At 33.3% G+C, this 13,331-nt stretch overlaps 1 protein-coding gene across 2 annotated transcripts; it reads left to right on the forward strand.

The window, feature by feature from the left end:
- Positions 1–191: 191 nt before the first annotated feature.
- Positions 192–6,990, forward strand: LOC132708126 (uncharacterized). Of its 2 annotated transcripts, XM_060680253.1 has the most exons (11): positions 192–299; positions 360–621; positions 673–921; positions 975–1,297; positions 1,349–1,473; positions 1,546–1,780; positions 1,830–1,958; positions 3,010–3,188; positions 4,653–4,820; positions 4,869–5,020; positions 6,643–6,990. In XM_060680253.1, exons 2-11 carry the CDS (start codon positions 507–509, stop codon positions 6,813–6,815), a joined length of 1,848 nt encoding a protein of 615 aa, XP_060536236.1. In that variant the 5' UTR covers positions 192–299; positions 360–506; the 3' UTR covers positions 6,816–6,990. The 2 variants fall into 2 exon arrangements, with proteins under 2 accessions (XP_060536236.1, XP_060536237.1); XM_060680254.1 differs by having other exon boundaries at positions 246–621.
- Positions 6,991–13,331: the final 6,341 nt, after the last annotated feature.

Genomic DNA, 13,331 nt, shown 5'->3' on the forward strand with positions numbered 1-13,331 from the left:
ATTCCATCATTTGTGGTGTTCCCAAAATTTATACCCGAACAAGACACACGATCGGCCTGGGCTTGCCTCGTTCGCATTAGTGCTCATGTGAATATGCGCCTTTATGGGACTAAAAGTCAATATTCCTCGACTAATGTCAGCATAGGGCGGCTGACCTGAGTGAAGAAGCCTATTTTAAAAGCAAAGAAGAAGAACAATAAATATAAACTGTCAGTGGTTGGATTTTCGCCAATCAAAATTTCCCATTTCAAACGTCTAGTGCAACGGAAAACACGCCAATTGTTTGCCGCAGAAGAAACGTAAAAAAATTACGATTTTTCCCCACAGTGTTAAAAGTATAAATTTGGGTTCAATTGCAGAGCACAATGCTTTTCAAATTTTCGACATGCCACTCGCTTACATGAAGTTGATCATTTTATAGGCCGGAGGGTCATAATTTTTCTGCTTTGGAATTTAAAATATGTTTTTATAAGTCGAGAGTTCTGTTATATGTACTATGAGGTAATATGGATGAAATTTCAACACATTTTAGCGGCTTGGATAAGATGGAAAAGTTAATGGATGAAACGGACGTTTTGGCAGAGCATACTCACATTTCGCGGAACGGTCTTTCATATCAACGTAAAAATACCTGGCAACTTATTCACCACACTTTAATTATCCTTTTTTAAGGGAGGCAGAGGCTAAAAGCATACATGAGTCATAATGAGTTGCAGCAGATTTGTTATTTGGTTGATTCCCATGCTTCTACACTGCGGGATAAAGCCGCCATACGTTATCAGCGTACGCTGATAAAAGACGAACACCCGGAACCAGCAAGACTCAAATTTTTGAAGAATGTAATTGTCACTAAATGCCCACCAACAGAAATTGTTGATTGTGTGGGAGACATGTTGCGACAAGTGCAGGAACTACCCAAAGGTGAAGATCAGGTAATGTGCATTTTATAGGAATTCAATCTAAGAAATTTACAGAGTGGACAATAGTTCAATTGACTTCATCGAATATCACTGCTGCTGAAGTGAATAATAATGATCCATCAAAATATGTTATGAATCCCTTGTGCATTTCAGTTTTTAATTGTGGTCAAACAACTGTTGATCCATTTTTAATCACTGTGCCGGAACCTAGAGACCCTGTCAGAGGGAACATAGTGAATTTGGTTGAGCAGTTGATGTCAATTGTTGAAGAAAATAGGAAAATCCTAACAAGTACTATGGGGCTTAATCGTTTTTCCACTTACGAAAAAAAAATTGCTTATTATCAACAGAGAAAAAGTATTGAAAATGATTTAAAGGTTCGAGTCTGATCTTAAAACAATGAAATTCATGGAACTGGTTTTTTGTAGATGCTGATTAAAGATATGGAAATTTTATGGTTACAGCATTGGCGTTGCCTTCTAATTGGAAAATCGGTTGACATGATGGTGGACATTAATCTAAAACAAGAGATTGATGAATTTTTGAATAAAAAGTAAGTAAACAAATATTTTGTATTTTAACTTTTTCACTTTTTAATATTGATATTTGATTGTGAATTTTAAAGAATGAATCAGGTGCAATGGTCATCTAAATCTAAGGCCATATTTTATTATGCTACTAAGGCCTCACCCCATCTAACACTTTTGGACCTGAAAAACATAGTTGATTATTGTTGCGAGTCAGCAGTAGATAAACATTCAACTCAAGAGCTAATAAGGTTCTTTAAGCATTTAGGTAATAAGTACCATTTAGCAGACACCACCAATATCCAGCATCCTGTCATATTAGTTGTAGATGAGGTAATAATGATTTTTATTGGTTTTTCAAAAATGTTATTCCCCAACAAAGATTTTAGATATTTTTCCATGGGAAATGATGGATGTCATTCAAGATAACCCAGTGTGTCGGATGCCCTCACTTCACTTCATCTATTTTATTTACAAAACCTACGAGAGTGAAATCGAGGATGGACACAAGGTCGGTCATTATAACGAGGACTTTAGGTAGCAATTTTAAATATTTAAAAATTTAAACAAATTTTAAGCAACAAAAATTACATTTCTTCATTCAATTATTAAAAAAAAGTAAGAAATACAATTTATTAGGAGTATAAACACAAAATGGAGAAAATTTATAATTTGTGCTACTTAATTTAACATCGCATCTAGGTCACCACTAATGAGAAAATCTTACTGCTAAAGTAATTCCTAAATTTTTATGTAAATGAAATGAAATTGTTAAAGAAGAAATACATTTTTAAAAAATCTTGAAAATTAGTATAAGGAAAAGCATAGTCATTGAATAATTAACTTTGAGCATAAGGCCATCAAATAATACACAGGGTGTCAAATTTAAAAAAGCAAATAATGGAATCATCAAATTTTGAAATAAATGAAATTATTTATTGTTCCTAATTTTAAGATTCTTTAGTCGTTTCATAGTAGTTTCACTTTCATTTTATTAAAAAAAAAGTAATATTTTGGTAGAACTGTAATTTTGTTTTAACAATTTTAACTCCTCGACACTTTTCGAGATAAAATGGGGATTCGATAGTATCGCCTTTTCTTAGGAAATTGCAGCAAAATAGTTTAATTGGTTACTCCTGTGGACCATTCGAAGTACTTCATAATGTTTACATGTTACCTTGGAACGTTTGACCAGCATATTCTATCTGCATAAGCGACCATAAAACATTTTTCCTGACTCTGTTATCAGTTTTTGTGTGTGTGGCGTAAGAACAACATCTGACGATCAAAAGAGTCTCTTTGAATTGTAAAATCGTGAATAATATTAACTAAATTAATATGAAATAATAATATTTATAATAATAATATAATATTGAAAATAAGCAAGCTAATTGAAAATTTGAAGATTGATTCAAAGTGCTCAACAGATTTTCGCATAAAAATCAAACAATGTAAAATATTCTAATTTGTGTTTTTTTCGTGTTTTGAATGTTAAAAAACAAATAATCGCGTAACTTGTATTGTTTGTCTGTTGGCAATTTTCCCTCTATTATCTTTGGCAGATTGTGACACAATATAAGCGTGGTACCTTTGTTGTGAATCCTGATCGAGATTTGGAGAAAATGGAAATAAGAATCATGAATTTTTACAAATATTGGGTGCCTGATTGGAGGGGTACCTCTGATCGTCGACCCACTGGCGACGAGTTCTTGGAGCTAATTATGAATACCGACATTTTTGCGTAAGTAGTTAGTTAGTACCCCGTTGCGACTGCGTCAGTTACAAGCTACAATGAAAAATAGTCTGGCAAAAAATTTGTTAAAAGGGAAAAAGATAATTAGATTATTTAATAATAAAAAATCATAGGGGTCCTACAAAATTGAAAAATCTGGAAATATCAAAATAAACCTAAATTATGGAATTATGGAATTTAAAATGAATATTAAATATCATGGAATTTTGAAAATTTTGCCCAATTTCATGGAAAGTTGTTAAACTAGTATGGACAAAGTTAAAATGTATTTTATGTATTGATTAGATATTCATTATTGTAGTTATCAGGACAAATGTCTGATGTATTGTACTCAAAAGTTAACCGTTTCATATATATGTTCTACAAAGTTAGGTTAATTGAATCATTGTGGATAAATTCATAGTATAAAACACACTTAGGCTAAAGCCTAAAATCAGAAAGAAGTATACTTGGACAATGAATGAAAAAATGTTTGAACAATCACAAAATAATTTCATTAATTCTAGCGTCCACAAAAAAAAAGCATCAAATAAATAAATAAAATAAAAAAATAAATCCAAAAAACGCAATATTCCATTCATTCACGCAGATACCGATGAACCTTCTTTAAAACTTTGCTTCTAATTTAATATTGATAGCCTTCTGTCGGATTTTTCCTAAGGCAGTAACCTCAGATACATCTATGCCATGGTTGCCGCTCAGTCAATGACAGTATTCATAGAGTTCACAATTTTTTATGGCACTTCCATATCTTCATCGCTTTGGTCTATACCGGCAGCTGATGGAATGTCATCTTTTCAGTCTCACTCACAGGAGGTCTATATAAAAAGCTTGCTATTCACATAACCTTGCGTTTTGAAAAATTCGGCTGAATTTAATCTACCTATGCAAAATTGTTCAGCTCGACGACATTTAAACAGCTCTGTGCATGACAATTTGAGCACATCGTTGTGCAGGGCGAATCAACTTTCACACCGCTGCATCGTTTTTCGCGTCGCTTTTTATAGGATATGAACTAAAATTGAAGTCGGAGCTCGCGCTTGAATTGTAATCACTGGCAACAGAATTATATGATTTATTCTCCGGCCCCATTCAATTGTATGTCAGCGTTTTGTTTGTTAAATTAACTTATTATATCAGGCGGCCCACTGTGACTATGTGTGTGTAAAATTCAGTTTTTTTGGCAATTATCTTAGAATTCCCTATCTGGTGGCAAGGTAAGATCGCGTCACTCATAGCATTGGATAAGTCTTTTTCAAGTTATCGTTTCAGACATAGAGCAAAAAGTATTAGAAAAAAAGACTTGAATTTGTGTCAGCTCTAAAACAGTAAATGAAAATGAAGAACTTAAAAAATCTTAAAAGTTTCTTTTTATTGCCAGTGTTCTTAGGTGGATGTTAATTGCTCCTAATGTAGGGAGCGTTAATTGAAACAAATTTGAATTTGTTCAAGATACAATGGTCACGGCAACGGATCCCATATAATGTCTACAGAAAAAGTACAGCGCATGTTTGTCAACGCGGTAGTTTTGCTCTTTGGATGTGGCAGCAGCCAAATTTCCAGACTAGGTCCTCAAACGGAACCGTACGGGTCTTATCATATGTACTTAATAGCCCGATGGTAACGATAAAATCGAATTTTGGTTGGTGTAAGAATTATGCGTTCTAGTCCGTGTGTGGTCGGCATGCTGTGGGAAGTAACTGACCTGGATACTGACGTGCTGACGGCCGAATTTGTCAGTAGATGGATACCATCCACTGCCCCGGTGCACTGGAAATACGTGACGAACAAAAACGAATGGAAAAAGGCTCAAAAAAATGGTAATTTCTGATCTTATGACTCAGCGTTTTTTTTTGTTTGTTGTCAATATTTTTAGCCTCACAAAAAATAATTCGGCTAGGAAAATTAGAATTTAGATGGAGTTAACGTCATATAATATTGTTAGCAGGAATTTTACACCATTAATTTAATACACCGAAGTATAAAAAAAAAACTGATTAAGTTTATTTTGCGCAGTAATGCTACAAAGGTTTCCCGATTAATTTTTTGTAAGGACTTCGGTAATTCTTTAGGTCCGGATGTGCAAAAACTGATTAAGCAGTCTATTTTTGTCTGCTAACACAAGCGGTGCTCGATTAACATTTGATATAAGCTGCGGTGCCTTGTGTTTACAATTAAAATTACAGTTATTTTCCGGCAGTTGTTGGCCAAGTTTGTTCCAGAAAATGGCTAGTATTTCTGAATTTGTTGCTGAGAAACGGATTAGAAAAACTGCGTTTTCTAAAAATTAGAAAATTATTATTCTCAATGTATTCGGGACACTTCGTTAATAAAACTTAACATTCAAAGTGGCAAAAATAGTTGAAATATGATTGGAATGGGGCAGTCAACTTATGCACGTGCAGTTGAAAAGACTGTCGTCGTAAAAACATAAACGTAAACGTAAAAAAAGAATTAGTTACCTTGGAAAAAATAATGTACCAAATGAACAAGGTGATTTTATTCTTTATTCTATGGGTACGAAGTTGTGGGAAACTTTGAAGGAATTGAATTTTCGTTTCGACAAAAATCCAAACAGAAAAGATGGAGAAGGACGACAGTTGGACAGTTTCGAAAGGAAAACGGTAATATATTATTGAACGAAACTGGAATAAAATCATCCTTAGAATAACGTTAAAGATTAATAATTACTCTCATTGGTAGCAAAAATGTTTTTAGAGACTATTTACAGCAAATACTAGACCTTATTTTTCCTGGATTTGTTATAGTCAAGGATATTGCCAGCTACAATTCAAGAAAATCCGGAAAAAGACCCAGAAGAATGTGACATTATTCATTGGCTTACTTTAAGGAAATTTAGAAATATATGCTGAAAAATTAACTAGTGAATATTGTATATTTGAATTAACCTCTCTAAGCTCTAACCAGAGAACTGGTATGTCGATAACAATAGCGATAACAAGTTGGAAAGCACTGTGGAGCCAATATTATTTCTCCTTGGAAAATGATTCGAGGTGAACTGAAATACAGAAAACTAGCTTGCAATTTATTTTCCTGTTTCTTAACCTCTATAATATCTAGTAACATAGAGTTACGTTTGATGGTTACATTAATTGTCCTTATTATAGAAATCTTACTCCACATGTACAGTTTTCATATTTTTTTAGGTTGGTAAGAGTTTATGCGTTGTTGCGAGTTACGTCCTTCAATCTACTCTTGCATTTACCTTTTAAAAATCCATACCAGTATTAACCCAATTTCAGCAATTTTTTTGAGTTACGTTATTTAGTCTATGAGGTGTCAAAACAATGATCTGTTACCATTGTGTATTTGTATGTTACCAAAAGGACCTTTGCTGCGATAAGTTGAGAAGATTTTGTGTTTTTTTTTAATAATATTTTCGCCAGCAATGTTCAAAAATTATAGCAAGTGGTTGTTTTAGTTGATTTCCACAACGAGACTAAGGTAAACGGTGAAGGACTTCACAACCCCGAACTATTAAGGGCGCTCTGTCAATCCAAAAAGTGTTCGGACTATTTCATAACGAGAGCGGCTTGCGTGGTTAGAGGTATACCCATGAAAATCAAACAGGTGGCCAACTCTTCGCAGGAATAACGTTAATAGCAATATTTTATATGCATTTTGTGTTTGCTTGGGATTATATTACTTTATAATTTAGTGTTTTTTTTGAGGTAATTATACAGCTATATCTAGAATTTTTTCTTAGCGATGGTTGAGTGAAAAATGGATTTTTTAGTATATAATGTTTTAATATAAGTTGTAATATAATACGATTGTAATACTTGCAAAGTTCTGCATCTTAAATATGGTCAGAGGAGAAGGGAGATGCCTGTCTCTTTGAAATGCCTATCACAATGATTTAACTCAACATATTTGTAAGAAAAAAACTTCAAACCGCATATCGATACCTTCACCTTCAATCTGCGCATTTTGAAAATACTTATATTGACCGCTATCATATCAGTGGCTTTTTTGTTTAAAAAAAGGTATCTCAAAGAACAATGTTATGCAAATGGCAAAATGTCTCAAATAACAATTTGATGTTTCTTGGAAATCAGTTTGCATTGTGTTTCCACTACCTAATAAATCAATGAAAAAAAGTAGAAAAACATACGGCTAGATAGCCGTCCGAAGTTCGTCAGAAAAAGTGAAAAATTTAAATTTTATCTCGCTAATATTTCTAAATTTTTGCCTGCTATTTTAGGAGAAATATAATGATAACGGCTATAGTAAAGCTTGAGATAACCTTTGTTCAAATTTTCTATTTCAACAGAAATTAAAATTGAAATTTCGGAGAAGCATAAAAAAAACTATAAATGCAAAAGGACGGAACGTGGTTTTCCAAGAAGCCCTCGACCTGACTTGAAAGTCACGTCAAAATTTTTATTATTATTATATCTAAAATTATATCTTCCAATATCTTGCGGACCCTGAATAACAGACGAATGTCCTGGCACGAAAAGTGTAGCGGCTAAATCAAATTTTCACTTTTTTTGTTATTTGCGGATAATAACGTATCCAAAAAAAAATCAGCTTTTAGATTTTTCCCGGAAATACCTTATACATAATAAAAAAAATGCATGAAATAAAAGTTATAACGCCGGATCTTCAAGAATATCTCCGATGGGGTACAGCAATTTTAAAGTCAATCCAAAAGATTTTTTTTTAGATGTGCGAATTTTAATTCGATAGCTGCAAATTTTAGACAGTTATTACATTTCTTAAAATATCACAGAATATTCTGAACACTCACTCTTTTGCATACCTAATGAAATTTTATATAGAGCTTTTTGAAATATAGGCTTTAACTAGTGCTGAATCTTTTGGTAACTTAAAGCTGACATATTTGGCGGAGCGTGTGTAGCCGACTTAACAAGAATCTACTGGAACTTTACTGAACCTTTGGGTATTATTACTAAAAATAATAAATTGCAGTGGGTGAAATTTTATTTTTAGCTTTCCATATGTCGAGAAACGCCTCCTCACAGGCCCTAAAAGGAATGGATATTTATATTTCCTAAAAGATTTTTATTATTGCGGTGTGTGTATTGAGATGTGTGTCTATTATGCTCTGTTTTTTAATGTCAGGGAGTTATAAATCATTATTCGACTGTAAAACTTAGTAGTCATATTAGCCGTATTCTATTGGCATAGTATTGTATAATCTGTTCAAAGATATTGCTTTTGAATGGGATTAACCAAGGGTGGTCATTAACATACAATTCAACAAGATTATTACCTAAAGTTTCGGAATTTAAATTCAGGTGCAATTGTGGTTCGTAATAGAAAATAATTTTATACCTACCTGTGTTCAATATTCTTTGGTTTGGTGTACTACTTAGTTTAAGTTTATTAGTAATCATTCTTATTTCGTGTGTAAAACAGCGCGTGTTAAATCATGTGCGAATTATGCAGAATATGTGCGAGCCTAGTGTATCTCAGTAGATGCTCCCGCCCAAATGTAGAAAATACTATTCTATTGAGACTAAGGAAGATATAAACAATGTTTATTTGACTCTCATTGAACGTGGTGCCAGCAAGCAAGCGTCTTTAGAAGAGACGGCCACGTTGACGTAAATTCAAACATCAACTGTATGGAAAATTGTGAATAATCCCATTTCTCGAGTGTAGATGAAAGTGATCAAGATATAATACGGCGTAAAATTTACCAGTTATACGAGGAACAAAGCGTGCCTACATTAGATGTCTTAATTAGGATGCTTGAAAAAGATGAAACCGGTGTTAAATGTGGCAGAACTACCTTATGGAAGTGTATTCAACACGTGGGTTTTAGATTTTAAAAAATTGACAAAAGGCAAGTTCTAATGGAATCTTTTAGGATTAGGAAATTAGGATTTACATAGAACAACAAAGGCCAATTATTTACTTGGATGAAACCTGGTTCGACACTTATGATACCCCGGTGGAAAACTAACATTCCACTTAATAGCGTCATTGTAATGGACAATGAAAGTTATCACAGTAGACAGTTGACTAAAATCCCTTCCTCATGTGACACTAAAGCAAGAATCCAAAATTACATGTATAATAACGACTTTTATTTTCACGAAGATTATACCAAAAACAAATTAATTGAGGTTCTACAAAACTTGAACCTACAAAAGGAATACGTCTGTTTTAAGGCTTCCACCTTACCACTGTATATTTAATCCCATTGAACATGTATGGCACCAACTAAAGTCTCTCATTCGCCGTAACAATGTTTTTCGCCGTGTTAACTCCAATGTCCTCAAACTTATAGAACCCGAAGTTTTTAACATCCCTCCACAAAGTTGGGCAAATTCTGTTAAACACATAGAAAAAGCAGAACAATCGTATATCCATATTGCAAATAATTAGAACAGGCGATGAAAGCGATACTGATATATTATGTAAATAATTTTAAGTAATTTAAGTAGGTAATAAAAATAATTTGTAATTTTATTTTAGATGTAAACATAAATAAATAAATATTGTTTAGTATCTTTCCTAAGAAAACCCCAAATAATTAAATTCTAAGCAAAGTACGGACCTGTTCGGCCACATTTAATTCTTAGAACTTGCCCGGGTCTTGCCTTAATCCGTATCAGTTAGTCACTTTCTTATATCTATGATGTATTTTATTTATGACCCAAGCAGTTTTTAATATGAATACTTTGGAGGTTTTTACGCTCCATTTTTTGAGATAATATACAAGAGGCCTATAAAGCTGATATTTCATGCAATAACTTTTTGTTAGTGCCGCTACGTTAGTTTTTTTTGAAGATTATGGTAGATTGATTACTTCTCAGAAGTAAAGTTGTGCTATATTTCTTTAGATAGAATACACCATTTTCGAGGTATTTACATTGCGATATTTTTATTCAAGTAATCGCTGGTTCAAAAACACTTCTGTAAAAATAAGTAGACTCTAACATAACATGACATTCATCAAATTAAATAAAAATATTTTGCTGTTTACCACACACTCTCTGATTTAGATATCGATTTAAAAAAAAAACTCACTGGTCTCAAGGAATACACAACCAAACAAAATTTTTAATTTTTACACATGGTGGGGATGACAAAATCAATCAAAAATATAACTTTCCGTTCAGCAACAAAAAAAATCGAAATCTGCGAAAAATACATTTACTTGGGTATTTCATTTAACTCTTTAACATTTTTCAATAATATGGCTGAAAATACAATACTTAAGGTCGAACACAAGCAGCACGACTTGTCAAGGGTGTTATAATTAAATCTAACCAAGACCAAGACCAATTGGTCAGTGTTCTACACTCCAACTTCCCTAGTTGGAACCTCAGGAATTTAGACAATGTAGAACGCGTTCAAGAGAACTTTTTTAAAAACTTTTTTTGCTGCCCTTAAACGCCCGAAATAGTTTTGTTGGAATTTGGTATCTCGAAATTATCCTACACTGTTTTCAAACTGACGATTAACTGGTTGATTAAGATTCTATCCATGAAAAGACAAAGGTATTTTCAAATTTGTTTTAGTCGTCTGATCGTGGTTTTCAATAATTCTAGTAGTAGGTAAAACAGATGGAGGATCGTTTCCGTGGGGCAGAAATCAACGTACAATTTTCAACGTTTACAAGCGACTATCTAAAAAGAAACTAGAATATTTGTTATATATGTGATATATTTTGTCTATTACTTGGACCACATTTTTTATTATTTTAATTTAATTTAATTAATAAGACTATCGTGCAGGTATTTTTTGATCTGGTAGTTAAATTAACCTTTTTTCGCCAGTTCTTTTTCATCCAATATTGCTGTCTGTTTCTACTATCCCATTCACACAAAAACATGTTTACTTCGTATATCCTGACTGCTGACCTAGTAGAAGTTCCACAATTTTTAAGTCACCACAAATTATCGAACCATAGCCTTGTATTTGATTTTCTAAAAGCAGTAGTTCCAGATTTTCGTAGTTTATCTTTCATTGGCATAGAATGAACAACGGGTACAGAAGTTGTCTGTACCAAGTTTCTTTATTAGATCAGAAATATCGGTGCAATTAACAAGTGAATCACTTTGTTCAAAATAGCTTATAAATTCTGTCTCGCGCTTCCTGAAATATGAGATTTTAACGCTAGCATCGCAATCTTAAAAAGTATCGGAACGGTACCCATGAGGAAGTTATGGCAGGAAATAGCGAGTAGAATGTAATTAATCGCCTCTATATAATAAACTATGTGAAAAACTACAATGTAATCATATTCACTATCTCGAAAAACCACCGAATCTAAATTTTCATGTCGATATTTCAAAAACTTATCGAGTCGGAGACAAATTTCAAGAACCAATCAATAGCACTCTGTATCTCACTAATGAACGACATTATTTTTAGTGTCCTATTTTTTTCTCTATCTAAAATATTCGGTCGAAACCCCACTCGCAATAAAAATATCTCGAAACAAAAAATGCGTTTTTATCAATAAATTAATTAGAATACCTTGATACTGTAATTCCATATCAATTTAAAAAGTGAAATACGTTAAACCACCATTGCAGTTTATCTGAATTTTTTGCCATGATCTTTCATTACTAATTTTACTAATAAGCTAGATAAAGTCAGTCGTCGCCTACTATTATTGGTTCGGACCTACTTACACATTTCGTTTAAAAATAGGTAAGAAGCTTTTAAAACCCATAACGATCGGCTGTAATAAAATAAATAGCAACACAAATTGCTTTCATGCATTACATGTTTACATGGTGTATTGTGGAGTGCTTATTATTTCTAATCTTTTTGAAAATCTAAGCAGTATCCCAGCATTATATACATTTTAGTTTATTTAGCAAAAATCGCAAAACCCGAATTTTAATACCGCCAAATGCCCCGCCCTCTTTGTACTGCCCCGCTGGATACATCCTTAACAGCAAAATAAGTAGTATATTATTTCGTTTTGGGCCATTGAATTCAACGAACGTCGGAAAGATGTAAGCCGATTGTTAGTGTCGATCTCGGCGGCAGATACGCACGGATACTGTAAATATTGTTGTTTGTATTGTTTGAAACTCTATATTATACGGATGATAATGTTTTTCGGGTCATGTTTCTTCTTGACGTTCTTTTCAAGTCTGTTTCTCTATTGAATCGACCGGGGTACAAAATACTCCTACTTTGAAAACCCATCGTGCGTAGAGGTACCTAAATTACGAATTTCGTCGCCAAAAATTGTTTTCAAGTCATTTCAGATCACTGCATATTGGAATTTACAATTACGTAACGTGGTAGGCTTTCATTTTCTATTAATATATTAATTAATTTTTGGTCATTTGGATTTTTAATATTATGACAATCAACAACAGAAAAATGACCAAAAATTTATTAAACCGTTAATAGAAAATTAAAACGTAACATTTGATCCTTCGAGTCGGATCATTTGACTATTAAATTTATAATTTGGCGTAGTTGTAACAATACGCGATATAGCAGCAGCTTTCAATGCCCATGTCACACATCCGTGGAGCAAAACTGTAGCAGTGACAAGCACTTTTTTCCGTTTGAGCATGGATATTTCCCTCCTACAAAAGACTGGTTTCCAGGATGTGAATGTTTTACGGGCTATTTCGCTTCTTGTTAGCATCTCCTCATCACCCGCTACCAAGATGTTTAAAGTGACTTACGGGCTCCACAACGTCGTTGTTCAATAGAAGCTGTGGAGGATCTACTAGCACTTTTTCCACTACCATTTATTTGGTCTGACTTATGTTAATGTTTAGTCTTCTGCTTCGACTAGGCTTGTTAACTGAGTTCAGCATACTCTGAAGTTCAATCAGATTCTCTGTGAGTATGGCGGTGTCATCGGCATATCTTATATTGTTAATTATTTATGTACCCTCCCGAAATATTTGTTCAGGAAATGTGTTAAACAATGTCGGCGATAGAATGTATCGCTGGCGCATTCCACAGTCGATTAGTATTTTATTGGTAAATGTGTTACCGTGCCTGGTAATGTAGGGATTTTATTAGTGGAAGGTCATGGTTGTCCAATCCAATATAATCCCCAAACACCCCAAACATGTATACAATAACGTTAATGTGCATGCACAATAACATAGACTATTTCAAGTGGCTTTGGTGAAACCGCCAGCATGT

This window comes from Cylas formicarius, unplaced genomic scaffold (genome assembly GCF_029955315.1).
Source record: "Cylas formicarius isolate icCylForm1 unplaced genomic scaffold, icCylForm1.1 PGA_scaffold_10__41_contigs__length_53128322, whole genome shotgun sequence".
Classification (NCBI taxonomy): Eukaryota; Metazoa; Arthropoda; class Insecta; order Coleoptera; family Brentidae; genus Cylas; species Cylas formicarius.

Excerpts from the sequence above, each read along its gene's own strand:
- LOC132708126 (XM_060680253.1), top strand. The coding sequence starts at position 507 with ATGGATGAAATTTCAACACATTTTAGCGGCTTGGATAAGATGGAAAAG. Across the intron at positions 1,474-1,545 it reads GATGAATTTTTGAATAAAAA|AATGAATCAGGTGCAATGGT; the intron begins GTAAGTAAACAA and ends TGAATTTTAAAG. Across the intron at positions 3,189-4,652 it reads ATGAATACCGACATTTTTGC|ATACAATGGTCACGGCAACG; the intron begins GTAAGTAGTTAG and ends AATTTGTTCAAG.